The sequence below is a fragment of the Balearica regulorum genome, chromosome 2 (genome assembly GCF_011004875.1).
Source record: "Balearica regulorum gibbericeps isolate bBalReg1 chromosome 2, bBalReg1.pri, whole genome shotgun sequence".
NCBI lineage: Eukaryota > Metazoa > Chordata > Aves > Gruiformes > Gruidae > Balearica > Balearica regulorum.
Genome location: NC_046185.1, coordinates 102,983,259 through 103,011,166, shown reverse-complemented (window position 1 = coordinate 103,011,166; position 27,908 = coordinate 102,983,259). Strand labels below are relative to the sequence as shown.

At 41.2% G+C, this 27,908-nt stretch overlaps 1 protein-coding gene across 1 annotated transcript; it reads left to right on the top strand.

Annotated features, from left to right (window-relative positions):
* Nucleotides 1-27,808, top strand: GPLD1 (glycosylphosphatidylinositol specific phospholipase D1). Its single transcript, XM_075745185.1, has 25 exons — nucleotides 1-1,029; nucleotides 3,874-3,929; nucleotides 4,916-4,994; nucleotides 6,988-7,085; nucleotides 8,267-8,377; nucleotides 8,646-8,694; nucleotides 9,237-9,291; nucleotides 13,545-13,652; nucleotides 14,361-14,388; nucleotides 14,476-14,615; nucleotides 16,580-16,645; nucleotides 17,208-17,328; nucleotides 17,871-18,019; nucleotides 18,946-19,132; nucleotides 20,153-20,263; nucleotides 21,274-21,348; nucleotides 21,739-21,895; nucleotides 22,632-22,773; nucleotides 23,511-23,610; nucleotides 23,703-23,796; nucleotides 24,362-24,538; nucleotides 24,839-24,999; nucleotides 25,270-25,296; nucleotides 25,393-25,443; nucleotides 26,642-27,808. Exons 1-25 carry the CDS (start codon nucleotides 933-935, stop codon nucleotides 26,717-26,719), a joined length of 2,517 nt encoding a protein of 838 aa, XP_075601300.1. The 5' UTR covers nucleotides 1-932; the 3' UTR covers nucleotides 26,720-27,808.
* Nucleotides 27,809-27,908: the final 100 nt, after the last annotated feature.

The window sequence follows — 27,908 nt, the reverse complement described above, 5'->3', positions numbered from 1 at the left end:
TTTCCTCAGCCTCATCGAGACCCCTCCGGAGGGAGAGAGAAGGCTTGTGTTCGATGGCTTCACTCCAGGAGCACTGGCCCACGAGGGCTGTGGTCGCACTGGGCCAGTGGCCCTCTCCTCCGAGTCGCACGGCGGCTGCGGTCGGTCTCTGGCAAGAGGGCCGTGACAAGCCCCTGCCCGGTACCACCATCTCGCTGGGGACTGGCGTGGCTGTGTCGTGTGTGCCGGCTTCGCCCGCAGGCTGAGCAGCGGCCTGGCATGGCATGGCGGCCAGGCCAGGTTTGCCTGGAGGATGGCTGGAGCTGCAGTGAGCCCAGCAGCTGCAGTCAGACAGAACTTGATAGCAATGTGTGTGGCAGGAGTGCTCTCGTGGTTTACCTCAGTAGATCAATTGGGCTTTCAATTTGGATCATAAGACCCAAATGTATGTGTGCAACGTCCTATCAGCTCACCAAAGCTTACGAATTCATATTGCGTACAACTCAGGATGTGTTTCTACTCAGGGTGTTTCTACTAATACCACTTTGACAATAATTAACTTTAATTTTTTGTAAGGTCTGATGTAGCTGTTGTAAGGCAAGTGCACCGTGAGCTGGATGAACCGTGGGAGGATGCTCTTTTCTGCCATGCCTTTGTGCATTAACAGAAACCTCGCTGCTGCTATGTAGCGATGGCACTTAGACTGCCCAAACCCTAGAGATTTTACAGAATTTGAGAAGGGAAAACACCTATAGGTTATTTCTTTTTTTATAAATTACTTTATTTGAGGTAGAGAAAAGCATTGGTATAGAGTAGCCTTTCAAATACGGCAGTTGTTTACTTGCTGTGTCAGCAATATGTCTGAAAGAAAAGGCATGCTCCGTAACCTACATTTCAAAGGTCACAGTGCTACTGCTCCAGGCTTCTGAAAAATCACGGTTTGAGACAACATCATGGCTGGTTTGAAGATTTGGTCTGTTTTGCAGGTTATACTATACCATTTCTGTCAAAGATGTATCCCAAGTGGAATTTCAACACACGTTGAAATAGGTAAGGCATGTTCAGAGTGAATTTTCATGTCTTTTGAGTTGCTTGGGAAGAGAAGTAAATTCAGATTCGGCTGGAAAAGCAAAGGGAGGAGATAAAGTAATGAGTGTTCTACATAACAAAAAAAAAAAGTGAATAACAGGATAGATGAGTATTTTGGTTTTGGAGTTTGAAACTTTACTGTTTTTATAAGCAAAATTCTTAAATCAAGTTGGTTGCGTATTTTTCCGTCTTCTAAAACACAGGCATTATGTAACTGGAATGTTTGTGAGTCTAACGTAGACAGGGTTTGGTTTGGAGAAAGGAGAGGAATACTTTACGCAATTTATGGGATTGTTATATTTAAGCTAGAGAATAACACAGATAATTTGTGGTAGCTCTGTTTTCAAATCACCATGTATTAATTTTACCATACCTGCATAAAATAGATAAAATGTAATGTGTTTGTATTTGTGACTAACATCATGAAAATTTTGTTCTGTGTCTTTTCCTGGTAGGTGCTATCTGTAGCCTGAACAGCCTAGATTTGTAGAGAATGAAGGAGAGAACTGAGTGAACATCGAAGTGGGGGAAATATTTCTGTTTTGAATTCCTTGTTTGCATGGGTTATTTTAAAAATCTGGTTTCTGCTGTAGTTCTTGCAGGAACACTCATGAGTAGTGTGAGGTTATTCTGAAATGTTTACTCATAATAAAATGTCAGGTTTAATTGTTTGTTCTTCTATTTCTGATTCTAAATCCGTTGCTCAAACAAATAGTAAAAGGTATGATGTCATCTCTGTTCAGGTAATCTTTTCAGACTTTAAATACTGAATACATGCAACTTTGAACAAGTTAAAGGTTGGGATTATTCATGGCATTTGTTTGAGACTGAGAGTACATTCCCTCACTGACTGTTGCGCCCTTGGTCAGCACCCTGCAACCATTCACTTTTCCTAGCGATATGTCAAGAAACACACAGTACTCCATATAAGTCACGCTGCCTGAGGTTAGGCAAGCGCAAGCTTTGCAAGCTCCAGGGTTTAGTTACCAAGTATGAGTTTCTGAAAACTTGCAATAAAAGATTTGGCAGAGTAGAGTGTATTTGCAAGAAATCTCCGAAGAGAAATGGGAGCTTACAGATCTGTCCCAAAGCAGTCATTTTTTTCTAATCAAGGAAGCATATTGCAGAAAACCTGCATTTATATAATTTAAAGATGATGTTTGTCTGAGGAATAGTACATACACTGAGCTGTTGGGTCATAGTTTACAACAGTTTTTGTCCATTTGTCTGAAAATGCCATTAAAGTGGGTTCAGCTCTGATGTTGCTAAAATAAGTGCTTTTATTAATGTGCAAATAAAAGTCGATCATGATAAGATGCTGAAAGTTATTGCGAAATCCCAAAACTGAGTATTCCAGGGGAACAAAAACAACAAACAAACTATAGAAAGGAACTCCTGACTCAAAACCAGGACCGAAGTCTATCCTGGACAGACTTCTGAAAGTACTTTTAAAACGGTGAAAAGCTCTGCCTGTTCAAAATGTTGATCATGTTCGGTGTGCTCGGCAGAGCTGTGCTGTGTCCTACTTGCCACGGCCTGGTTGCTGGAGGCAGGTCTGAATGAGGAGGCTCTCCCCCCCTACCCCTGCCCCGGGGCTCCCGTCAGACCCGTGGGGCTCTGTTTCACTGTGGGGATCCATCACGAAATTTGTCGTAAAGGTGAACTTCTAGGACCTGGGCCCACGTGAGGAATGAGAGAAATCGGGGGGGATGGGAGACAGGAAAAGCAAACTGTCAAACTGAGGGTCTCCCGCACTGGAAATAGAGATGTGTGTTGAAAGGGCTGAGCCTTAAAATGATAGACTTGTTTTTATTATTATCTGTAAGTTATTTCTGTTTTGGTGCAAGTTTGGTCCTTAAGGCATCGTAACATATTTGTGTAGGGATGGTTTAGATCAGTGGGTAAAATCCAAAGTGAAAGATCGTTCAAACCCACACAGTTTTTACAGAATGAGAGTGGTTTGGGGTTTTTTTTAATGTGATTTATTTGGTAAGGATCAAATTAAATTCAGCACATTCTGGGTTATCTGATCAGTCTTGGTTTGTAAATAGCTTTAAGTGAGGAGTAAGACTGTGTGGGAAGGCAAGATGATAAGCCATGCATGCAGTTTCAACCAAATACTTTCAGAGGCAATGTTGGGTATTTTTTGAATAGCGTTAATAGATTATCCCTGGGATCTAACATTAATTAGAAGGAGACATCATTAAAGAAAAATTATGTCAGTTTGTTTCATTCTTGTGTTACTCTTGCTCAATAAATATTTTGGCAGCAAGAATGTCTGCCTGTTCATTGAGTAAATAGTATTATTTACCTTGCTGACTTTAGATTTTTGTTGGTTGTCATACATGTTAAAAATTAATCAAACTGTTAAACATCCACGTTGATTCCTTAGATACTTTTTTCAATGTTAAGAGCAACAGCAAAACTTTACAGCAAGACTTTTATGATCCATACTTTATACGTGCTGGGTGTGATGCGTGACAGTTCACTGCCATAGCTCAGTTCTGGGCACAGGGAGTTCCTTTTCCCTGCAGTTAAGGACTTCCAGCTTTGTTGGGCAGTTTGGGAGCTGAGGACTAGAGAGAGACTGAAGAAACCTCAGCATCCAGATGTGCCTCAGAAACAGCATTTCCTTATCAGCTCCCTCTCATGCACAGCGTTTTCTGAGAAATCATGTTTCATGTGCCTGTGCCACTTCGCTGAGATATGATGATGCAGTGTATTCTGGTTTTGATCATGCTTCTAACAAAACATGGGCCTGCCCACAGTACCTATAAATTAATACTTCAATATATTGTTTTTCAGCACATAGAGCTCTGGAATTTTTCATTAAGCATGAAGGGAATGTTAATTATAGACAGGTAGGAAGCATATTATTGCTTAATTGTGTAGGCCTTTCTTCTGAGTGTTTTTATGTCTGTCTTCTTGCCTTTATTATTTATTTGCAGTAATATTTGTGTAACTATTGTGTCTAGACTGTGTTTTTACTTTGTTTTGTTGAAAATCATTTGACTCCTGAATGCTATTGCAAATATGTAGTAATTATAATAATGTGTATCTATCATCTACTGTGTGTGGTTTCTCACATTTTTTCCCATCTTCTTAAGTCATACCCTCCATGGGTAGTTGTATTAGACAAATCAGTAGAGGACTTGTGGAAAGGAGATTTAGTAAACAGCAATATGTTTAGCAAATATGAATAGCAAAATGACAGCAAGGTTTTGAAGTTGTCCACCACATATATAATTTAACCAATTTCTGATTGATGCAAATAGCTTTTTCTTTCATGGGCTGTATCCAGCAGAGCACTATATGCATATGGACAGTTTTCATAAACATAAACAAAACACATATGTGTTTTGTGTTTAAAACATTTTTAATATCCTTTAGCAAAATGTAAAGATGGCCATTTTATGTAAGTTAATCTTTTATCAAAGTAGGAGATCACTCAAGGGAAGCATTCACATTGTCTGCAGTAGACAGCTGTGCTGTGATTCAGAGGATGGAATATAGTAGACCAGGCTTTGTGGCTAGTCCAAGATGAGGAGGGCACCTTCAGAAGATGACTTCACCAGTACCTAAGTTAGATGATATGAATACTTTCCTAAATGGCCTTTCAAATTACGGTGTATACTGATTAGTTTAGTTTTGCTTACAAGTATTTTTGCAAGGGGGGGAGAGGGATGGGATGATGGGGGATGGTGAAGACACTGAAATAACGTATTTTACCAAGATAATAGTTGTATCCTGGTAGATACTTAAATTTTATCTTCAGTATTGGCAGTGAACTGTGGTTTTGTGCTCTATAATAGCATTCTGATTCCTCTTTTCCCCATCCTTTTCCCAGTTATTACTAAACCACCAAGATGCATTTCAGGCTGGAAGCATTTATCCTGATGCCTTTTATCCTTCAATCTGCAAAAGTGGTAAGAAAAGCTTTATAAGTCCAATGTTATAACAGCTGTATTCTATGTGAAAATCCTACAGAATTTAGTAGGGCTGAAAAAAGTTATGTTGTAAGAAATTAAGTATGGCCAAAAATACCTTCCTGCAAAAACTTCCATCTTTTTTGTTAGTATTTTGAGCCTTTTTGTAGAACTATATAAGAAAACAATACATTTGAAAATGTTTTAAGAAAGTAACTTTTGAGTAAATTTAACTATTTAATGTGTAGGGCAATTTGATAGAAGGATGCTGTTTGACTAAATTAGGTCAAATGACTGAGTACTGTCTTGGGGAGAAACTGAGAGAACAAAATGATCTTTTTTTCTAATTTTTAGGGAAAGCCTAGAGCTAATTTCTATATTAGGAAGTATTAGTTTCTATCAGATGAGTCAGAAAAATGATAGGAGAATATAAAAAGCTCACAAAACCAAAATTGCATAGGACTTGCTGGGGAAGGGGGGAAGTGTAACATCCCAGTTTAAAACCTTTCTTTTCCAGACTGCTGTCTTTTGCCTTTTTCTGTTTGAAATTAATGCCAGTCTTAGTTTTGGTGCTTGCAGATCTAAAGACTGCACTACAAAATGAGCACCCTGTTGCAGTGGCTGTAAAGAGTATGTCTTGACTCGCAGCTGGTCCCCTGTTTTTTTCAACTCTGGTAGGTCAGCTCTTGATCATAATCAGCTTCTCCAGCAACACGGGAGCTATAAAACAGCCAGCTAGGGCTGGCTCCGGGATGTTTGCTACTAAAGTGGTAAATCTGGATCACAAGCAATTAGCAAATAGGTCAAAGACAGCCTGTCCTCCAGCAAACAAGTTATTAGGATGTTTAGGCAGATACCAGAGACAAGGCAGTGATACGTGGTTTGTGTGAGGATATCTGGCCAATTGATTGTTGAGATTTTACTGAAAATTTAAAGAATGGGAGGTGGTTTATTTTAGTGGGTCATGCAAATTCAGATCTATTAAATTCAAAGTTTTCTTAGGATCTTTGTTGGGTTTGCCTCATCTTTTACATGTTTTTCAGCTGAGTTCCAGTGCCTCCACTTATGTCAGTATTTGTTTATCCTGCCTCAAACTGTAAAATCCTTGTTCGTTTTTCCAAGGACACTTTCCCCACCTTTTCTCATCGCCTGCTCTAGAGTTTTAAATCACACAGTGGCAGCTAGACTTTTCATTGTTTCTTAGTCATAGGTCTCAGTCATTGTGCTGCTTAGTCTCGTCACATCAGCATTGCTTTGCTCTCAGCTTTATGTAGGTACACAGAATTTTTTAGGCAAGGTCACTGTTAAATCCTATGTAATCTCTTCTGCATAAGTCCAAGTGAGAGCAATAATTAATGCTTCAAAGGAAAACCTGATTTTTCCTGCTTTCCTCTGCCCTTCTTCTGCTCCTACACTGACTGTATCTTGGCAAGTTTGCCATTCTGTTGAAAATGATGATGATAATGATGGCAACAACGACGACATAGTCCTCTTCTGCTCTGTGGAAACTGATACCTGTCCCAAAGCATGATATTTTGAGTTGGCTGCTATGCCCATCAGCTTTTCTGCCATACAATTTGATGCATTTGTTTAGTCAACAGTTTCTCTGTCAGCTCTGTTTATCCTTTCCACTTGGGAGGCAGTTTTTCATTGCACTGTACCTACTCACAGGCACAGAGAAAGGGAGCAGGCACAAAATTCTCCTATGCTTCAAACAAAAATCATGGAAGTTAAATCTAGTATCTCTTTTGACAGTACAAATCATATAAAAATACATCTTGTTTGGCTCTCCTCATATTAAGTGGATTGCAAAACGTAATGTCTGCGTGATACGAAATTGAAAAGTCTATGGGTTTTTTTCATGGAGAAAAATGTTTCCTTTTTCTTTCTTTTTTTTCCACCTTTTTTTCCCGTCTTTCTTCCCTTCTTCCCTTTTCTTCTTTTTTTTCCCCCAAGAAAAAAATCAAATACTGATATAATTTTATTGCAATAGGAATATTCCATGATGTGTCTGAAGACACTCACTGGTCACCATTTCTCAGTACAAGTATTTACTACATCAGAAGGAATTATCCTCAGCCATGGGAAGAGGTAAGAAAATGTCTTTAATTTTTGACTTTGTTTTCTACTGTTTTCTTCACCTTCACTTGTTGTTGCAATTTCATCCTTTGGAAAGTGTAGGGAAAAAATAACATATTTTTAAATTAAAGTCTCCACTGATACAGGAAAATTTTAAATCCTATTTTCATCTTTACCAGACAAAGTTATGGTTTCCATATCAGTTATCTCCAGTGTGGTCTGGTGCTTATGATATATTTCATAGGTCCAAACTTTCAAATGTGAGTGGTGGTCTTGCATTATCATCAGATCTAGTTGAGTGTTTGCCACTTGAAAACTAGGCATCTTTTAGAATTCTCTCTTGTGAAATTTTGGACTTTGGATTTGCTCTTTTTTATGGTATATGAGCTGCATAGGAGGAGAGGAAAAACAAATAGTCAAATTGAGAATGATTTTAAAGGTTATACTGTTTTCTTTTCCTTACTGGAGAATTTGCCATTTTCTCTCTGCTCAAGAGAGTCATACAGGTGCAGCAGCATTTGAGAGCATATACTCTTTAAAACCTAAATAAGTCTGCCTGCCTTTTGACTGGCCATTGATGATACTGATCTTGTGAACTATTAACCCCTGGGAAGTATAAATCCATCAAAAACTATGATTCAATGACAGATAGACTTCTGGAACTTACAGTGATGCAATGCAGAAAAGTCTTTTCTGGAGAAATGAAATTTCTGTTGCTGATAAATTTATTTCAAGTAACTTTTCTGTTTGCAGGAATAAGATTAGTTATTTCATGCTTGGGCTTTAATCAGGCACTTTTACAGTGAACAGCACTTGCACAGGAATGTCTTTCTCTCCTCTGTGTGTCTGCACAACTCCCATGGTGGCAGAGGGGGTTCGCTCCATGGAAGTAGAAGTGTTTGTCCAGAAAAACACTTTAGCACACATCTAACTTGAAGCGCACGGGTTGTCCTGACATCAACCGTGTAATTTTATGGCCTTGGACTGTATGAAGTGCTTAAAACTTCTCAAGTCACAAAAAGTGACTCCAGCATCAAAGAATGAGTGGTCAACACTTTGTCATACTAAACTCTTGGATTGTAAGAGTTTCTTACCTATATCCCTGTATAATGCACTAACCTATAATGCTCACCACTTCTTAAAGACAAGAATAAAATTGCTGACATTACTACAAGCGTATTGTTGTTGTGTAGGCTACAGAGAAGCTGGTGGCTTTCCTGTTTGGAATTGCCTCACATATGGTGGCAGATGTTAGCTGGCATAGCCTGGGCATCGACCAAGGATTTCTAAGGGCCATGGGAGAAGTAAGTCTGTATTATTATATTTATTGATGTAAGTGGATTTACTGGAATTGATAGCTTAGCTTTGGACTCTGGTGGGGAGGGAAGAGAAAAGCTGGAGCCCTGTTTCGGGAAGATTTTCAGAGATGTAATGCCACAAACTCCATAAGAACAAAGTTGATCAAATTTGAGACCTGTAAACTTCAGGGCTGCTTGGACAATTTGTTTATGTTCATATGTTTGTATGGAAGGACGTGTAAAATAAACAGACAGTTCTCTTGTTTTTCTCCAGATTGATTTTCATGGTTCGTACTCAGAGGCTCACAGTGTTGGCGATTTTGGTAATGTTTCTGTTTGCTGATCATAGATCCTTCCATTGGAATAACTAGTCCCCTTCAAAACCACAGTGGGTGACTCTGGCTTTTACCCTGTGCAATGCAGGAGCCAAGAATGAGTCATATGGACACTGTATTCTAACTCTTCCCCCGTAGTATGCAAAGCCCTGCTATCCCTGTCCTCATGCTCCATGTTTCAGGAGGTGCGATCGGGTGTATGGACCCTTGTATCAAAGCCAAAACACAGGCTGCAGGGTGCTACAGTTTAAATGGAGTCACTACTGTGATTTTGAATTTTACATTATTCTTATTTTCTGGAAGTATATAAATTATGCAGTGTACTTTCAGGTGAACCGTTTATGTATTCTAAATGCACAGATGGAGGCTCTACCATATAAATACAGATAGCAGAGCCATACATAGCTCCATCTGCACTATTATCCATGATAGGTACTTAACGGGTTTGTTTTGTTGGGTTTTGGGGGTTTTTTTGGTGGGAGTTTTAGGGGTTTTTTGTGTGTGTGTGTTTTTCATTCTTCCATCTGCAGGAGGAGATGTCCTGAGTCAGTTTGAGCTGGACTTCAGTTATCTGGCATCAAATTGGTAAGATAATGAGGTTACGTTCTTTAGTAATTATTTCTGCTTACTCTGTATATTCACTGTGTTTAAAATAAAATGCTGTCCTTCTTCATCTTTCTCTCAGAAGAAACCCTTGCAGCTTTTGGAATTTTTAGAATCATAGAATCATAGAATGGTTAGGGTTGGAAGGGACCTCAAAGATCATCTAGTTCCAACCCCCCTGCCATGGGCAGGGACACCCTCCACTACTCCACATTGCCCAAAGCCCCATCCAGCCTGGCCTTGAACACTTCCAGGGAGGGGGCATCCACAACCTCTCTGGGCAACCTGTTCCAGTGCCTCACCACTCTCACAGGAAAGAATTTCTGTCTAACATCTAATCTAAATCGACCCTCCGTCAGCTTAAACCCATTACCCCTTGTCCTGTCACTACAGTCCCTCATAAACAGTCCCTCACCATGTTTCCTGTAGACCCCCTTCAGGTACTGGTAAGCCACAATTAGATCTCCCCAGAGCCGCCTTTTCTCCAGGCTGAACAACCCCAACTCTCTCAGCCTGTCCTCATAGGAGAGGTGCTCCATCCCTCCAGTCAGCTTCGTGGCCCTCCTCTGGATTCGCTCCAACAGCTCCATGTCTCTCCTGTACTGGGGCCCCCAGAGCTGGACGCAGTACTCCAGGTGGGGTCTCAGAAGAGCTGAGTAGAGGGGCAGGATCACCTCCCTCAACCTGCTGGTCGCACCTCTTTTGATGTGGCCCAGGACACGGTTGGTTTTCTGGGCTGCAAGCGCACACTGCCGGCTCATGTTGAGCTTCTCATCAATCAATTCCCCCAAGTCCTTCTCCTCAGGGCTGCTTTCAATCCATTCCTCGCCCAGCCTATAGCTGTGCTTGGGATTGCGCTGACCCACGTGCAGGACCTTGCACTTGGCCTTGTTGAACTTCATGCGGTTCACACAGGCCCACCTCTCCAGCCTGTCAAGGTCCCTCTGGATGGCATCCCTTCCCTCCAGCGTGTCGACCACACCACACAGCTTGGTGTCGTTGGCAAACTTGCTGAGGATGCCCTCGATCCCATTGTCCATGTCACCGACAAAGATGTTGAACAGTGCTGGTCCCAGTACCGACCCCTGAGGGACACCACTTGTCACCGTTCTCTACATGGACATTGAGCCGTTGACCACAATTCTTTCAGTGCGACCATCCAGCCAATTCCTTATCCACTGAGTGGTCCATCCATTGAATCCACGTCTCTCCAATTTAGAGACAAGTATGTCATGCGGGACAGTGTCAAATGCCTTGCCCGAGTCCAGGTAGATGACGTCAGTTGCCCTTCCCTTATCCACGGATGCTGTAACCCCATCATAGAAGGCCACCAAGTTTGTCAGGCCCAATTTGCCCCTAGTGAAGCCATGTTGGCTGTCACCAATCAGCTCCTTATTTTCCATGTGCCTGAGCGTAGTCTCCAGGAGGGTCTGCTCCATGATCTTGCCAGGCACGGAGGTGAGACTGACCGGCCTGGAGTTCCCTGGGTCTTCCTTTTTACCCTTCTTAAAAATGGAGGTAATGTTCCCCCTCTTCCAGTCAGCGGGAACTTCGCCAGACTGCCAGGACTTCTCAAATATGATGGAGAGTGGCCTGGCCACTTCATCCGCCAGTTCCCTCAAGACCCGTGGATGCATCTCCTCAGGTCCCATGGGCTTGTGCACCTTCAGGTTCCTTAGATATTCTCGAACCTGATCTTCTCCTACAGTGGGCAGTTCTGCATTCTCCCAGTCCCTGCCTTTGCCTTCTGTGACCTGGGCAGTGTGGCTCAAGCATTTGCCAGTGAGGACTGAGGCAAAGAAGTCATTGAGTACCTCAGCCTTCTCCATATCCTGGGTAACCAGGTCACCCGTTTCATTCCAGAGGGGACCCACATTTTCCCTCATCCTCCTTTTATTACTAGCATACCTATAGAAGCTTTTCCTGTTGACCTTAACATCCCTGGCCAGATGTAGTTCTATCAGGGCTTTGGCTTTCCTAACCTGATCCCTGACTGCTTGGACAGTTTCTCTCTCTTCTTCCCAGGCTATCTGCCCTTGCTTCCACCCTCTGTAGGCTTCTTTTTTTTGTTTGACTTTGCCCAGGAGCTCCTTGTTCATCCATGGGGGCCTCTTGGTGGATTTGCTTGGCTTCCTCTTTGTTGGGATGCATTGCTCCTGAGCTTGGAGGAGGTGACCCTTGAATATTAGCCAGCTGTCTTGGGCCTCCTTTCCTTCCAGGGCTTTGTCCCATGGTATTCTACCAAGCAGATCCCTGAAGAGGCCAAAGTCTGCTCTGCTGAAGTCCAGGGTAGTGAGCTTGCTGAGTGCTCTTGTTGCTGCCCTGAGGATCCTGAATTCCACCATTTCATGGTCACTGCAGCCAAGGCTACCCTTGAGCTTGATGTCCCCTACCAGGCACTCCTTGTTGGTGAGAATAAGGTCCAGCATGGCACCTCTCCTCGTGGGCTCCTCTGTCACTTAGAGGAGAAAGTTGTCATCAACACATTCCAGGAACTTCCTGGATTGCTTACGCTCAGCTGCCTTGTCCCTCCAGCAGACGTCAGGGTGGTTGAAGTCCCCCATAAGGACCAGGGCTTGGGAGCGTGAGGCTGCTCCTATCTGCCTATAGAGGGCTTCATCTGCTCAGTCCCCCTGGTCAGGTGGCCTGTAGCAGACCCTCACTATGATGTCCCCTGACCTGTAGGCTCTTGGTGGGCTCCTCCTCCATCCCCAGGTGGAGCTCCATGCACTCTAGCTGGTCTTTGACATAGAGGGCGACGTCCCCCCCTCGCCTGCCCTGCCTGTCCTTCCTAAAGAGCCTGTACCCTACCATCCTAACACTCCAGTCATAGGAGCTATCCCACCACGTCTCTGTAATGCCAATAAGGTCATAGCCTTGCAGGCACACACACGTCTCCAGCTCCTCTTGTTTGTTCCCCATGCTCCATGCGTTCGCGTAGAGGCATTTCAGTTGTGCCCCCAATGACGCTGACTTATTGGCTGGGGTGGCTGGGATTCTTTTGATGTATCTTCCCAGTGTTACCCCATTGGTTCCTGTTGCATCTGGAGCCCCCGGCTCGTCTCCTCTAGGCTTCGAGCGTGCTGTAGTGCATCCAGCACGTCTCTGAGCAGTAGGCTGAGGGCCCTCGCCAGCTCCCCATCCCTCCAACCTGGGCACATCGTCCCACAACATGTCACTGGCAAGCCCAGTGTTATCCCCTTCCCCCTTCAAGCCTAGTTTAAATCTCTATCGATGACCCCCGCTAGTTCCTGGGCAAAGATCCTCTTCCCCCTTTGAGAGAGATGAATCCCATCAGGGTTCATCAAGCCCAGTGCCGTGTAGGCCGCCCCATTGTCAAAGAACCCAAAGTAGTGGCGCTGACACCAGCCACGGAGCCATGCATTCATGGACTGCATCCACCTGTTCCACCCACCATTGCTGAGTCAGTCTGGTATTTCTTATATGCGTATTTGCTGTTCCCTGTCAACAAAAACTGGAAGGACAGAAGAAAAAAGAGTTTTACATGTGGGAACACAGCAAGAAAGATTATTTATCTATCTCCTTAATTACATATAAAATAATCAGTGAAAATATTTGCTGGAATATCCTAGCAATTAGTTAAGTAACTCAGTTAAATAAATCTCACTTAGATTTCCATTTAAAGTTTTGGAAGTTGAGGATGTTTATGGTTATAGATGCTGTGGAATTTAGACAGGTTTTAAAAGCATAAAAAGAAGCAGCAGTTTCAGATGTACATAATTCTTTTCTCACAGTTTTTAACTTAAAAAACTCATGTGCCTTTTTTTCTGCTGATAAAGTAGGTCATTTGAGTTGCTTGGTTTAGGTAGGATGTAGTTCATCTAGGTGTAGAAGGCACTGTTCATTAATAAAACTCTGGCATAGCTGTGGGAAATGCCCATTTGGCTAGGAGTAGATTTGCACAGCGGAGAGTTGGAGGACATCCTCCAAGATTATGTGATCACACAGGGAGTGTGGAAACTCTGCCAGCAGCAGCCGTAGGGGAATGGTTCTACAGGTTTCTGAGTTTGAACCTAAACAGGAGGAGAGTGTGCTGCAGAGAATAATTGCATCTGCAATCCTGTTCTTTCTGGCATTTGTAAATCTTCATGATCTTCTATAGTCTTTTGAAATTTAGAATATTTTAAAGCAGGCTATTTTTATTACAAAAATTGTAATCTTTTATCAGGTGATGTGGAAAAACTCTTGTTATAATACTTTCATCTTGTTTTTAGGTATGTACCTGTCAAAGACCTAGCAGCTATCTATAAGGAGTTTTATGGAAGAGAGATCATAACTGAAAGCACAATTACTGACTGTACTTACCTGCTGTTTCTTGAACTGTAAGTTGAATGGCTTTGTCTGGGTTTTCATAAGTGAAACATATGTAGGAAAATGGTGATAATCCTATTTGAAATGCTAGCTCTGAAATTTATGCGTTAAGGCCAGTAAAAAGACCTCCAACTCATAAAAGACCTGAATTTTTTTAATGGCTAGAATACAAAATTGGACTGCTTAATAACTATTAAGTTCATTATTACACCACAGATTCAGCATCTTAGCTATTTAACATGTCTATGCGTGCAACGTATTATGTCTATTTATGTGAGAACAGCTGTGTCTTCAAGTGCCATTGCATTGTGGCACGTTAGCAAAATAATTTTCATGTACTGAAGGAGTAGTGTACATACCTAAGTAGACGGCTTACCTACGCTTTATGGAGATCCTTTGAAGTGCAAGAATAATTCAAAAGAGACTTTTGATATATGGCAATATGTGCTTTTGAATATCCTGAACAGTCTAGCTGTATCCTTTATTTCAGTTAATTACCAATAGTCATACAGCATTTACAAACATTGTGAATCTCTCCAAATTAAGGGCAGCAATAAAGATCATTACTTCTCACATTACAGCTTTTAAAAATATATTAACAGCCAACAAGGAAATGCAATGACTTGCATAGTACCATACAGAAGACTTGAAAAGAACTGTTTAAATAATTAAATACTACTAAATGAAGCAAATTTACTTCTGAAGATTTTTTTTTTCAGGCATGGAGAAAGGCTTGCTGTTGCCAAGGTTGGTCTTTTGTTTTCCTTTTAAAAATTAACATATAGCATGAAGACAATGTAATCCATCTTGCTAAGTATGTTTCTTGTCTCTTAGCTTTTTCCAACATATGCTAGCAAATCTCCATTTCTGGTGGAGAAGTTCCACGAATATTTCCTCGGAGGAGTGGATGACATGGCATTCTGGACAAACAATATTTTTGAGCTGACGAGCCATATGCTAGAGAATGGAACCAGGTATAGCTGTGTTTCCTGAAATATGAAACACAGTAGTCAAATTCTGACACTCATCTAATTGTTCTTCTGAAGGCAGTTTTTTTTCCTAGAAGAGGTGCTGAGCTTTAAATTCTCACTTGGACAAAGGGGTTTCTGTGGCTGTCTTTTACCTGGGTGCAGAGGATGACAAAGGCCTTGAGTTCCCATTTGTTACATGTTCACACTCCTTCCACCAGGCAAGACTCTGGCATGCCCAGCTGATACTCAACAGGGAAAATTTGGGGCAATCTTTAAGATGTACTCAAAGGCCTGCTCAAATGTTGCGTAGCCATGCCCTGAGGTTCTCCCTGGCCTGTCATCAGCCAGCAAGGATGTCCCTTCCTAGGGGCGGGCAGATATTGCCTTTAGACACTGAAGACAGATAAGATTAGAAAGAGTAAGAGTATATATTCTAGTGTTGGAAGCTCAGGCTTGTACGCAGAATATCATATTTTTAATAGAAGTTCTGGCCATGTAGAGCTCTGTTACAAGTGTAACTTTACTGTAAATAACTTTATAAAATCAACAGTGGCAATTAATCCATCAATTTATATAGAAAATATCACTGCAGCTATTTTGTGAAATGATGTTTGAAATACAATATGGCATAATCTGTTGTGTTCTTTGTTCCAGAATGACACTTTCATTAAAAGTGCTTTAGATTATTAGAATTAGCAGAGTCTGTTGCAATAAGTTTCCTTTAAGAGTTATATGATGACATGTGAGATTCATGTAGAACCTAATCAAGGTGTGATGGGTTGACCCTGGCTGGAGGCCAGTTGCCCCCCAAAGCCACTCTATCACTCCCCTCGTCAGCTGGACAGAGGAGAGAAAATATAACAAAAGGCTCATGGGTTGAGATAAGGACAGGGAGAGATCACTCACCAATTACTGTCACAGGCAAAACAGACTCGACTGTGGGAAATTAATTTATTACCAATCAAATCAGAGTTGAGTAATGAGATACAAAACCAAATCTTAAAAACACCTTCCCCCGACCCCTCTCTTCTTCCCAGGCTCACCTTCACTCCCCATTTCTCTACTTCTTCTCTGCCAGCAGCACAGGGACACGGCGAATGGGGGTTGTGGTCAGTTCATCACACATTGTCTCTGCTGCTCCTTCCCCCTCAGGGGAGGACTCCTCACACTCTTCCCCTGCTCTAGCGTGAGGTCCCTCCCACGAGAGACAGTCCTCCACATAGTTCTCCAGCGTGAGTCCTTCCCACGGGCTGTTCTTCACGTACTGCTCCAGCGTGGGTCCCCCATGGGGTCACAAGTCCTGCCAGCAAACCTGCTCCAGTGTGGGCTCCTCTCTCCATGGGTCCACACGTCCTGCCAGGAGCCTGCTCAAGCACGGACTTCCCACTCAGGTGCCTCCACATGCTCTGGCGGGGTGTCCTCCACGGGCTGCATGTGGATATCTGCTCAACTATCAACCTCCGTGGGCTGGAGCACCTCCTCTCCCTCGTTCTTCACTGACTTTGGTGTCTGCAAAGTTGTTCCTCTCATATATTTTCACTCCTCTCTCCAGCTGCAATTGTGTAGTTTTTCCGCTTTTTCCCCCCCCCTTCTTAACTATGTTATCCCAGAGGTGCTACCACTGTTGCTGATGGGCTCAGACTTGGCCAGCAGCGGGTCCATCTTGGAGTTGGCTGGCATTGGCTCTGTCAGACACGGGGGAAGCTGCTAGGAGCTTCTCACAGAAGGCAGCTCTGTAGCCCCCCTGCTACCAAAGCCTTGCCATGCAAACCCAATACACAAAGTCATTAAAATAAATATCAAAGGGGTTTCTCAGGATTGTAATGGTGCTCTGATTTTGAATAAGCAGGGTTTCTTGAGAAAACTGATGACTTCCAACAGAGGAATCAGTAAGGGTAAAAGTTGTACTTTTAGTTTCACTTCAGTTGCAGGAAAATCTTTAAAATGCATTCTGCATATTTCTTTAGTGGCTGCTTCCTGCCTGAGAACCCTCTGTTTATAAACTGCACAAGGGAGCACAAGGACAGCTATGTGTAAGTATAACCCTGAAGGTTCAAAGGTTTACTGATGAAAGGAGAGTCCTCCACTAATGTGGACAGGGAGCTACTGAAAATTAGAGATCTTTTGGCTTATCTTTTTGTGAGTTAATTTGAGATTCTTTTAACATGCATAAATAAGCTTTGTATAGGGGAATTGTGCAGAACCTAGGAGAAACTTTTAGCTTCCAGCCTAAGGACAAGAATACTTACCTAGCACTTGCAGTGCTAAGTCTTCACACTTTATGTAGTTGTCACTCTTTGTTCCACTAATCATGAAACTACTGATTCATGTTTACCCTTACCATAGCTAAATTATCTCCTGACTTATGTATAGAAATATGGAACTCAGCTGTTCGGAGCACAAGTGTATGTATTCCTCTGGCAAACATCTCAAGATAAACCAGCTTAATTGTTATCTCTTGAGAACTCCTTTTATATATGGGAGAAATGGCCACCTGATTGCATGCAATATGATTGCTTTTCCTAGCTTCCCTGTGAAATACTCTAGTTATTAATTCAGTTATATTGTTATTACTGCCTTCTTTATTTTTAACAGAAACAAGCAATCAAAAAATGAACATCACAAGAATACAACTTCTTTGCTTACAAAAACACTTGAAAAGAATATAAATTATACAGAAAGAGGAGTTCACTTCAACATACAATCTTGGGCAACAGTAAGTGAGAAGTGACAGATGTGTCAGGTAAAATTCAGCTCTGTATAAAATTGTTTTAATTTCTGTCTGCAATGCTGCGTGATAGAGCAGGGTCTCTGGATATTAACAGTAGCCTGTGACTTCACTTCACAGAGATTCCAGCAGCTGTTGTTAATACATATATTTATATGTACATTGTATATATTAAGTTTTTACACTTTGCTCATTGTATAGTGAAGTTAGAACACATCTTGCAGTGCCAAAATGACAAAATATATCTTTAGTACTTACACTTTAGTATTTACATTTTACAGAATCATATGATTGCTTTTTGGGGTTAAGAAGTCCCAACAAAGCATAGCAGTGAACAATTAGCAGTGGTCCATTTAGAGAATACAGATATTTAGCTCTTTCTAAAATGGTGCTTATGACCTGAGACAGAGTCCACTTAGATCAATGTGGTGTTTTCCACTGTCGGTGACTTGGTTTTGAGGTGCTCCATAATGTTGTAGAGTTTCAGTCTGTGTTTTAACCTTTCTTGTGTCTCTTTATTTTTATTTCAGAACTCCCTCCGCTTGATAAACCGTGCTTTTGCAACCAATGTCTGGAAGGCATTAGCAGCTCCACATCAAAAATCTTCATCTTCATCAAAGTACATCTCCAAACCAGCAGCTTCATATTTTCTGTCTTCACCCTATGCTAGACTTGGATGGTTGGTAATTTTTTTCTTCCCACCTCCCTCTTACTTTCTGAAAATTTTGAGTACCCACCAATATATTTGTGTTTATTCTTTGGATACTTTTTAAAGTGACAGCCCAAATCAATTAGTGGTACAAATCTGCTGAATGGCTTATATTGGCTGGCCAAAATAACCAGTTAACCCGTAAGACCTTTCTTTCAGATGTTAGCATAAGCGTCTTTTTGTCAGTACTGAATAAAATTGTATCAAGAACAAAATTTCCATTCGAATGTGAATTGTAGCCAGATAACCTCTTTCTTTGGAAAGGTTGTCTTGTCATTTTTTTTTACATTCTCTCAATAGTGAAGGACCTCAGTGCTCTGTGTGATCAAGCTCAAAATGGAAGGAGATCCAACATCGACTCTAGTTCTGAACAGTATAGGAGTGCTGTTACCCTTTTTTGGTTGTTGGTTGATGTTTGCGCAGAATTGTCTGTCCAGAATTGATCACTGATGGTGCCTTGCTAGTGTTCTTGGAAACACTACAACACCAGTAGGAGTTCAAAGATAGATTCAGAACACAGAAAGAGGCCAGAGAGATTCTAGCTTTACCTGCAACAGGGAAGAGTAATGAAATAAATTTGCGTTGCTGCTCATCTTGCTTTATTTCTTCTGACTCAAAAATTCTTGAGTTTACTTCACAGCAGCCAAATGAACAGTAGTTAGTTCTTTTCTCTCCATGTTCCCTCTCTAAACTCCAACATGTTACTGAGACCTGTGATCCCTTTGTTTCCCTACTTTAAAGTCCATTAGTTAAATCAGAGGTTCAGTGAAAAAGATCCTTAATTTCATCTTTTGTATTCTGTGTCATATGACAGAAGTACAAGTATTCGTTTTCTGCTAATGTTGTGGTAGTCTGGAAGCTAATGCTATGATTTTGTTGACTCCCTTGCTGTACAGGGCAATGATCTCAGCTGACCTAAACCAGGACGGATACGAAGATCTGGTGGTTGGAGCACCAGGGTACAGCACACTGGGCCATGTTCAGATAGGACGGGTGTATGTGGTCTATGGCAACGGGTCAGGTTTGCCGCCAGAGGACATGGATCTAGATGGGAAAGCTGACCAAGTACTGCAGGGTCATCAGGTGAGGGGTCAAGTCCAATTGTCACTTTTTTTTTTTTTTTTTGCCTGAAAATGTGGTAATTTTTGACTGCGCAACAGTATCGTTAGTATGTGTGAAGATTATTCCTGAAATGCCTGTCCTGGTAAAACGATGTCATATGCTTTTCAAGAAAAATAACAGTTACTTAAGTCACAGGAACAATTAAAGCAACGGTGATCTGTAGTTTCCCTTTTATTACTGTGCTAGATAAGTGGGCGTTAGAACATAATTTGTTCTTGAATAAAACTGAGGTAGTGTCTCTTTAAGTCACAGTATAGCTCATTCAGGTCCCTGCATTTAAGGAAATACTGTGATTTTTCTCTTCCTTTTTCATCTAAAATTATTCATTCAATATAAGCTTCAATTCCTTTGAAATACCTTTTTCATTAATTGATAACTTCTCACAAAGCCATTGTTTGTCTTTAGTAAGAGTACATGTTATCTTTAAAAAAAGAGAAAACTACAATTTGACATGATGGTGACTGGCTTGTAACTGAGAAACAGGATCTTTGTGAGTAATAAAGACGATCCTCTGTAGAAAATATCTTTATTCACAAAGAAGAGAATAGAGGTGAGATGCATTTCCTTTTAATGTGTTTCTGTGGTTATAAACTGTGGAGTAACAGCTGCTGTCTTAGAGTGTTTTAGGGGTTCACAGCTATAATGCTGTTAACAGGAAAGATCGTAAGCTTAACATCAATGATGCACTAGGCTCAGAAGAGGAAACAGCAAAGCAGCACCATATTGTGTTCAGTTATCTTACATTTTAACACCTCCACATCCTCAAACAGAACAGTTGACTCTGAGTTAGGGTATTAGTATGACAGTTATTACTTGGGAGAACAGTGTCGCTAAGAAAATCTTTAGAATTGTTGGGCTACATTTTTCTCTTCTCTGTTTCCAGTTCTTCCCTGTGCTGTGATTGCAAATGTGCATTAGGTTTTGTTGGTTTTGTCTTGAAAACATCTGTTATTTTCATGAGAGCAATCCCTCTTCTTTTAGCCTTCAGGAAGATTTGGTTCTGCCTTGGCGGTCCTTGACTTCAATGAGGACGGAGTGCCAGATCTGGCAATTGGAGCACCTTCTGTGGGATCTCAGTTTCTTACTTACAAAGTAAGCCACGCACATGGGTTTGTTGGGGTTTTTTCCCTCTGGACAGAACATTTTTATCAATACATATTTTTTTGAACAGTGAAGTGAGAGAGAGAATTTCTGTTGTTGCTTGAGATGACATGCTAATTTAAACACAAAGGTTTATAACCTTTGTGGGTACTTTGACTAGAGCAATGACCGCTATCTGTATTTCTCTTTCAGTGGCCTTTTTGCACATTAGAAACCCAAATCAGATTGCAACTTTGCAGCACTGATGTGCTGGAAATGTAAGGAGCCATTCATGAAATACAAGTGTACCCTTTTTATTTAGGAACAGCGAGTCTGGAACGGACCTCATGGGTCAGTGAGCCTTGTCACCTGCTGTTACAGGCCAACAGATGATACCTAAACTGTGATATGAACACAGACACGCTTGCTAAAATAATGAAGTTACAGAGGCTTAATGACATGCAGCCTACCAGATAAACCCATGCAATGGTCCCTGAGTATTTTCACCCCACACAAACTGAGAGGCAAAATGTTTTGGTTTAAAACACATCCATTAAGCTTAAAACTCTTCAGAATTTCAGATACTAACTTAGTGCCTAAATAGGAATTTAAATGCTTTTATGTAGACCCACTAGTATGGAAAATTGCATGCCTCCATTGTGCCTGGCACTGTGTGCCATTGCACTGAATAATAATTAACAAAATTTGAGCCACCTGAATGTATGTGTAATAAATGTAATGCACACTATACTGTCCTTGCTTCTTACCCACAGTATGATGAAAATGTACTTCTCTGTACTTCTCTATTTTGTTGCCTGTTTATAGCATTACCCATTACAGCTTGGGTATTCTTAGGTTTGGGGTGGAAAAGACGGTATTATGAGAAGGTTTTGATAGGAAAAATGCAGTTGTATTAATAGCCCTTACAGAACTGTTTCACTCCCTGTGCTTTGTCTTGGATTTCATACTTGATGCTGACGTGCAGATGCTCTCATGCTGTATTTGCTTTTCCTGCTGTTTAGGGTGCTGTGTATGTCTATTTTGGCACGGCGGGAAGAGGCTTGGCATCTCAACCAAACGTTACCATAACTTGTCAGGTATATTGATCAGGCTAACACAGGGCTACATAAACAGGAGGGGAGATAAAGGGGAAAGGGGTTTTTTGTGGGCTTAAAAAGCCATTAAAATCAAACTTCTATTTGCAAGGGAATTTGGACTGCTGGGGTTGGTGCAAGCTGGTGCTTGCCTAGGTTGGTTGTATGTGGGAAAGATATTTATACTCCAGTGCAGGGGAAGCAGCAGGGTGAACAGAAAGATGTGTAGCCCTCCAAAAAAAACCCAAAGAAAACAAAATTGAAGTCAGGGAGTAGAAGGGTAATTTGATCAGAAGCAGACAAAGTTAGCTCTTTAGAAGTAAATTGCTCTATTTTGTTACAGAATTGGTGGTTTCAGTTCCATTTCAGGCTCAAACTAACTGTTTATTGCAGTATTCCTACTGTAATCTTGGTTGGTCCCTCCTGGCAGCTGATGTTGATGGGGATGGAAGTGCTGATCTGGTTGTGGGGTCTCCATATGCACCTGGTGGTGGGCAGCAGAGAGGATTTGTGGTTGCATTTTACTCTTATTTCAACAGGAGTGACCAAGGTAATACTTATTGAGTAAATTACTCCTCCCATATTTTATGGGACTGTTCATTTTTATCATTTTGTATGCTCCTTCATGTGGCTAAAGAGGAATGCTACAAGTGAATGCAGCTAATGCGTACAGGTGATGAGGATTGTTGTGAATGAGGGAGGAAGGGCCACATACAGAGCTAAATAAAGTTAATAGGGGTTGGACAGGATACACAGATATTCAGAGTTTCATCAGAATCATGTAATTGAGATTTCCAATAATGCTTAATTTTTATAGCTTATTATACTTCATGTAAAATTAGAAACCACGAGAAAAATGGGTTTCAAAACACTGCTGGCTGACATTTTTGCAAAACCAAAACACAGAAGGAATGATTTGAATTAAAGCCAGAATTATATGATGCTCCCCTGCCCTTGAAGAATTACAAGTTCTGATAAACAGTTTCAATGTTGTCCTATCCTTAAGGAGGAGTCAGTAGTTTAGGGCAGGCTTGACTGATAGCTCTCATGTACTTTGTGTAGGCTATTGCAAGGATTTAGAAGCAGGCTGTGTTGAATAAAGGCTTTCACCAGCCAGCACAGTTGCAGACCAAGCAAGCAAAGTTAGCAATAACTGGTGCCATATCATGGATAGTGTAACTTTGCTTATAGAAACTTGTCATAGGATGAATTGGTGGAGAATTGCTAACAGATTTTTATATGCTAGGGTACACCAAGTCTTAATTCATATTTTTCTGGTCTGTCAGGACTTCTGTCAGTAGAGGATGCCAACTGGATGGTGAAGGGCGAAGAAAACTATGCTTGGTTTGGATTTTCACTTGACAGCTGCCAGCTGGAGAACGTAACACTGCTGCTGATTGGTAGCCCTACATGGAAGAGTTGTGCTGGGTGTGCTGTACATGACTACTTGCTGTCCTCCATTCTGCCTTACTTCTGCAATGGTTAAGATTCATAATAGATTAGAATTCAAGCTTCTCAGGAAGTTTCCTCTTTGTCCTGCTTAGAATATTTTTATTGAATTCATATTTTTATGCCTTCATCCTTCCTCATGAAGTGGAGGATGTCTTTAGACACTTTCTATCAAGGGTCTTTTTTATTTAGAGACACTTAATAATTTGGTGGGTTTTCTTCCCCAGAGAGGTGGTAAATGCCCCATCCCTGGAAACATGCAGGGTCAGGTTGGACAGGGCTCTGAGCAACCTGATCTAGTTGAAGATGTCCCTGCTCATTGCAGGGGGGTTGGACTAGATGATATTTAAAGGCCTCTTCCAACCCAAACCATTCTGTGATTCTATGATTCTTTGGGAGGGGGCACAAAAATGCTAACAGGTAAGCATGCCTATAATAATCCTATAGAGAGCACTTACTTTGAGATAGTATTTTTAAAAGCAAACCAAACACAAAAATGTATTGGGTGATAAAGTCAATAGACAGGCGAAGTCTGTGCCCTATATGTCTTGTAACTAGTTAGAATAAGCATGGGAATTACTAAAATAGATTTCTAGAATTTGGCAGCCACTGTTATTCCAAATGAAAAGGGGAAAATATTTTAAGAGGAGCAACCCTAGCTGAATGTACAAAAAATAGGTTGTTACATACAAGTATATTTTGCATTGTAATTCAAGCTGCAATCCCTCTTCATCGGATGTCAGACAGAGTGTTGGGAAGGTGTATGGGTATAATCCACCAAGCACAAAGCGCTGGTTTGCAGTAACTGGAGACAAGGTATGGCTCTTCTATAGTATGGGACCTCATGAATAATTTGAAATAAAGTGACATTCTGTAGAAATGACATTGGTCTTTTAAAAATCCAACAGGCAATGGGCAGAATGGGTTTGTCTTTGGCCAGTGGTGTGATGTCTGTGGCTGGGATCACAAGGACTGTTTTGGTGGTGGGGGCACCTACTGCAGGTACGTCTTCTGAAAATCAGGACATTTGTTTCTATATGGCCAGAGGATAGATACAAAATTAAAAGTTAGAAAAGGGACCATTTATTTTCCATGAAATTAAAAAAAATAAAATAGAAATAATCACTGTAATCGCCTACAAGTGGCTTACATGTAGAGTTCTTTGTACTATGCCTCAACTTCAATGTTTTTTTTTTCCTTCCTGAAAATTAGTTTAGCAGCATTATTACCTTGCATTATTTATTTAGCAGTGATTTGCTAGTAGACTGCGTATTTGTTGGAGTTGAAACAACACAGTAATTTGCCCTTAGTCTGGTAGTGGGTGGTAAGGAATTAGGAAAGTCAAAATGTAGAAACTTGAATGCATTTTTTTTCCCCTGCGACTGTTGCTAAGAGATTGTGTCTATGCTAGTTAGTGTTCATGCCATATAACGTTTGATCTTATTCATAAATTATATTCATTTTGTCCATGTTATGTAATGCCAGTATTATCTGCTGTCAGCATATTGCAAGTACTGAACCTAAGTTCCTGTGTCTGACACTCAACTTCTGTTACTTTGGTCTCCAGATAGCCTGTCTAGGATTTCATTTATATCCTCTGTGCTGCACCAAGCTGGACTGGCTCTGGTATATGATCTGACAGACAGCACCAAGCCTTCTTTGCTCAGCACATTCAGTGGGGACAGGAGTATTTCTCGCTTTGGAGGAGATGTATACTTAAGTGACCTGGATAATGATGGACTAGGTAAAGCTTGATGAATCTAGATCAGAGGTGAAATGTTTTACTTTTGGCAACAGGAAGACTGGTCACCCACATACTCATACAAGTGCTAAACACAGTCTGCTTCCTTACTTGACTTGTATCAGTATTTCATCGTGCCTTGTGGCTCTAACATCCCAAGCAACTCAGTCAGGAATTGAAACATTTTAACTGTCATCATTAATAGGAATTGTGGCATCTAGAGGTACGTAAATGCCAACTCTCATGTTTTGGTTTAGCATTATTTCACTTCTGATGCATTATGCCAACTTGAAATATTTGCAGATGAAATGATTGTGACCTCCCCACTGCGAACTAGCAGTATCACCACAATACTGTTTGGTGGGGCAGCTGGCCGTGTTTACATTTACAACGGAAAGCAGGCATCCCTGGGGAATGTGACAGACCACTGCAAATCATGGATATCTCCCTGTCCTGAGGACTGGGTAAGAACATAAAAGTGAAATCAGGACATGAAGTCATAATGACAGCTAATTAACTACATCCAGTACAAATATGTAGTGTGTTCTGACTTGGTTTCAGAAAACAAGTGGTTTACTTATGTTTCTGAATCTGTGTGTTTTGGTTCCTCCTGTTCGTTCTTGAATTACTTTGCTGTTTAGGAGTCAGTCAGGGTTATTGCACTGGTCTTCTCCTCTCCTAGTGTGGTCCTCTCCACTGACTTTTTATTTTCCTTTTTTTTTTTTCTTCTTCAGGCACAGTATGTCCTGATTTCTCCTGAGGTAAATAACCAGAAAACAAACTACTGAGAGAAATGAAAAAGTCCCACTTTAAAAAAACTAACAAACAGCATTGTAACAAGCAATGTTATTTTATAGGAACTATCAAGATTTGGGAGTTCTGTTATCACTGTTAAAGCTGAAAGAAAGGTGAGAAAAATTACTTGTCAGTTGCTTTGTAACATCTTTCTACGTCACTTGCATATACTAGCCAACACCTGACATACGGATCTTACTCATTTGCAGAAGTCTTAAGTGCTTTACATAGTTAATTAAGTTTTCATTATTTCAGTCATTCTCTGAACTGATAATTAAAACCATTTTATAGCTGGATGAACTATGGAGTTGCCAAAATGTTGGCACCTGACACCTGAATTGAAAGAGATCACCTTAAAATGGCCTGAAATCTAAACTACTTCAGAGTTTGCTGAAAGGTTGCATGGTATACCAAGTGTAGGTGCCAGCTGGCTTTCCTGTTCCTGCCAACCTACATGCAAAGTGGATGCTCAGCTATGAAGTAAACGAGGCACCGAACCACCCCTCTCATTTAGTATTTACAGACTTGCTGTCCTAGCTATCACTTGCAGTGAACGCTGTTCGTATGTCAAGAATTTCCAGGCATAGAGAGGCATAGTTCTTTCTTGAATGTTTTTGGGTGTGTTTGTGTAGCTGTTTTGTTTCCTTCAGATGCTCGCTATTTTTACCAAAAATCAATCCCTCTGTTTGTAAGATGCACTGAGGAACCTTTTTTCCAGCTTGAAGGTTACTTGGTGCTTGTTCACCTGAGGGGAGTCCAACGTTCTGCTTACTCTGATGTAACCTTTGTGAGAACTGAGGTTCTCTGTGTGAGTACTGAGAAAGCCTCAGTGCTAGGTCGAGGAGGGGTGTGACTGATCTTCAGCAAATGGTGTTTGACTTCTTGCTATTAAAACATGCAATGGAGAAACACCTGGAACTGTAAATGCTTCTAACCTAGGTTAGGGTGTGTAATCCAACACCTGAAACACAGGCACCTCTCCCAGCAGTTGTGCTCCTTTGCTATGGCACCAGCCCAGTCCACACTCCAGCTTCATCTGTATTCACCTTACCCCTGAGAAACAGTTTATATTGGCAAGAGATTTATTTGTCTGGCTCCTGTTTCTTCCAGTTCCCCAAACAAAATAAAGTCTGTTTGCCAAATCAGTTTGTTAACCTCTATTCTGATGAGGTGGGTTGCTCCTGCTCGTTACTCATCACATTTCTGTGTGACACTAATGATACGGACAAAATCTGGTTTCCGTTAGGGAAGCTGAAGGCAATCACGCACCCACAGTTGCATTTTACTAACCCTTGTTCTGTATCTCCGCAGAAAGAAGTTGTGGTGGCAGCAGAGAGAAGTTCAGCGAAAGCTCGACTGGGTGGAAGGGTTTTTGTCTACTCACTCTAGAAGTTCATGGCAGCCTTTAAGACCAGGGCACAGCTGGTCATTTAGTGAAGAATCTCTTAGTATCTGTGATACTTTCCTTAACCCATATGAACCAACAACCATGCTGATCATGTGACAGCAAACTTTTGGTAGATAGATGTCCCAGGAAGCTAGATGGGGTCCTAGGTAGTATTCAGGGAAGGAGGGATGGTCATTGTTTTTAAATGAAAGGGAATATGAGCAATCACGGTGGTTTGACTTACAAACCAACCAAAGCACTGTCAGACATGTAAAAGTACAAACTAATTCTGTTGTGAGCAGTAGCATCCTAACCCAGAGCAAGCTGGTCTGAAAACCTTGAAGAAACTGAAGTGAGCAGGCAGCTAGATTGTGGTAGAAATATTTTTTGGCTGTATAAGGAATGTTCAGTGACCACCTTCTTTACTGGTCAGATTTGAGTATTTTCTTGACAAAACCAGGAAAGAATAACAAATAATTTACAACTCCTTGTATACAGCAATACAGACAAGGATTCTAAGCTATCAAAAGTTACTGTCAAAATAAGAGAGCTGCCCTGCTTCCATGCTTAAGCCAGATGAAAGGTGAGTGCCAACGAAAAGGGCTGCCTGTCTCTAGCAATCGTTGAGGTGTAGAATAGTTGGCATCTCCCAGGCAGAGAAGCACAAGCAAACTAACGAAGTTTTAGGAAACGCTTTTGCACTCATGGCTGAGACTACTCTGACAGCCTTCGTGTTTTCATGTAAAATTCCGTAACTGTTGTAGCTTAGAATTTTTAACAGCTTTTATTGTTAATAGTATTGTCTTCAACTAATTAACACTGATTTTGTATGATGCAGGTTTAAGTGTGCATCAATTATCTATTAAACAACTTGAACAGCAAGATGTGATGCTATTATTACCAACACTAGTCCATACACATATGCACACATATTTTCTCTCTTGCCTCCTCCACAAACAAAGCATTATTTTTATTTCAAATAACACAAGTCAGTGGAATACCACAGAACTCTAAAGGTCATACTCCAAGATGACACACCTCAACCTATCTTCTTAAGAATTGTCTTGGTCAGGGGGGTTGGTTTTTTTTTTTTTTAAAAAAAAAAAGGCAAGGTGAACACTAGCTTGCATTCTGAGATCTATTTTGGGGACTTGACTTGCCCAAATAGCAGAACACTTAGAAAGTTTAAAA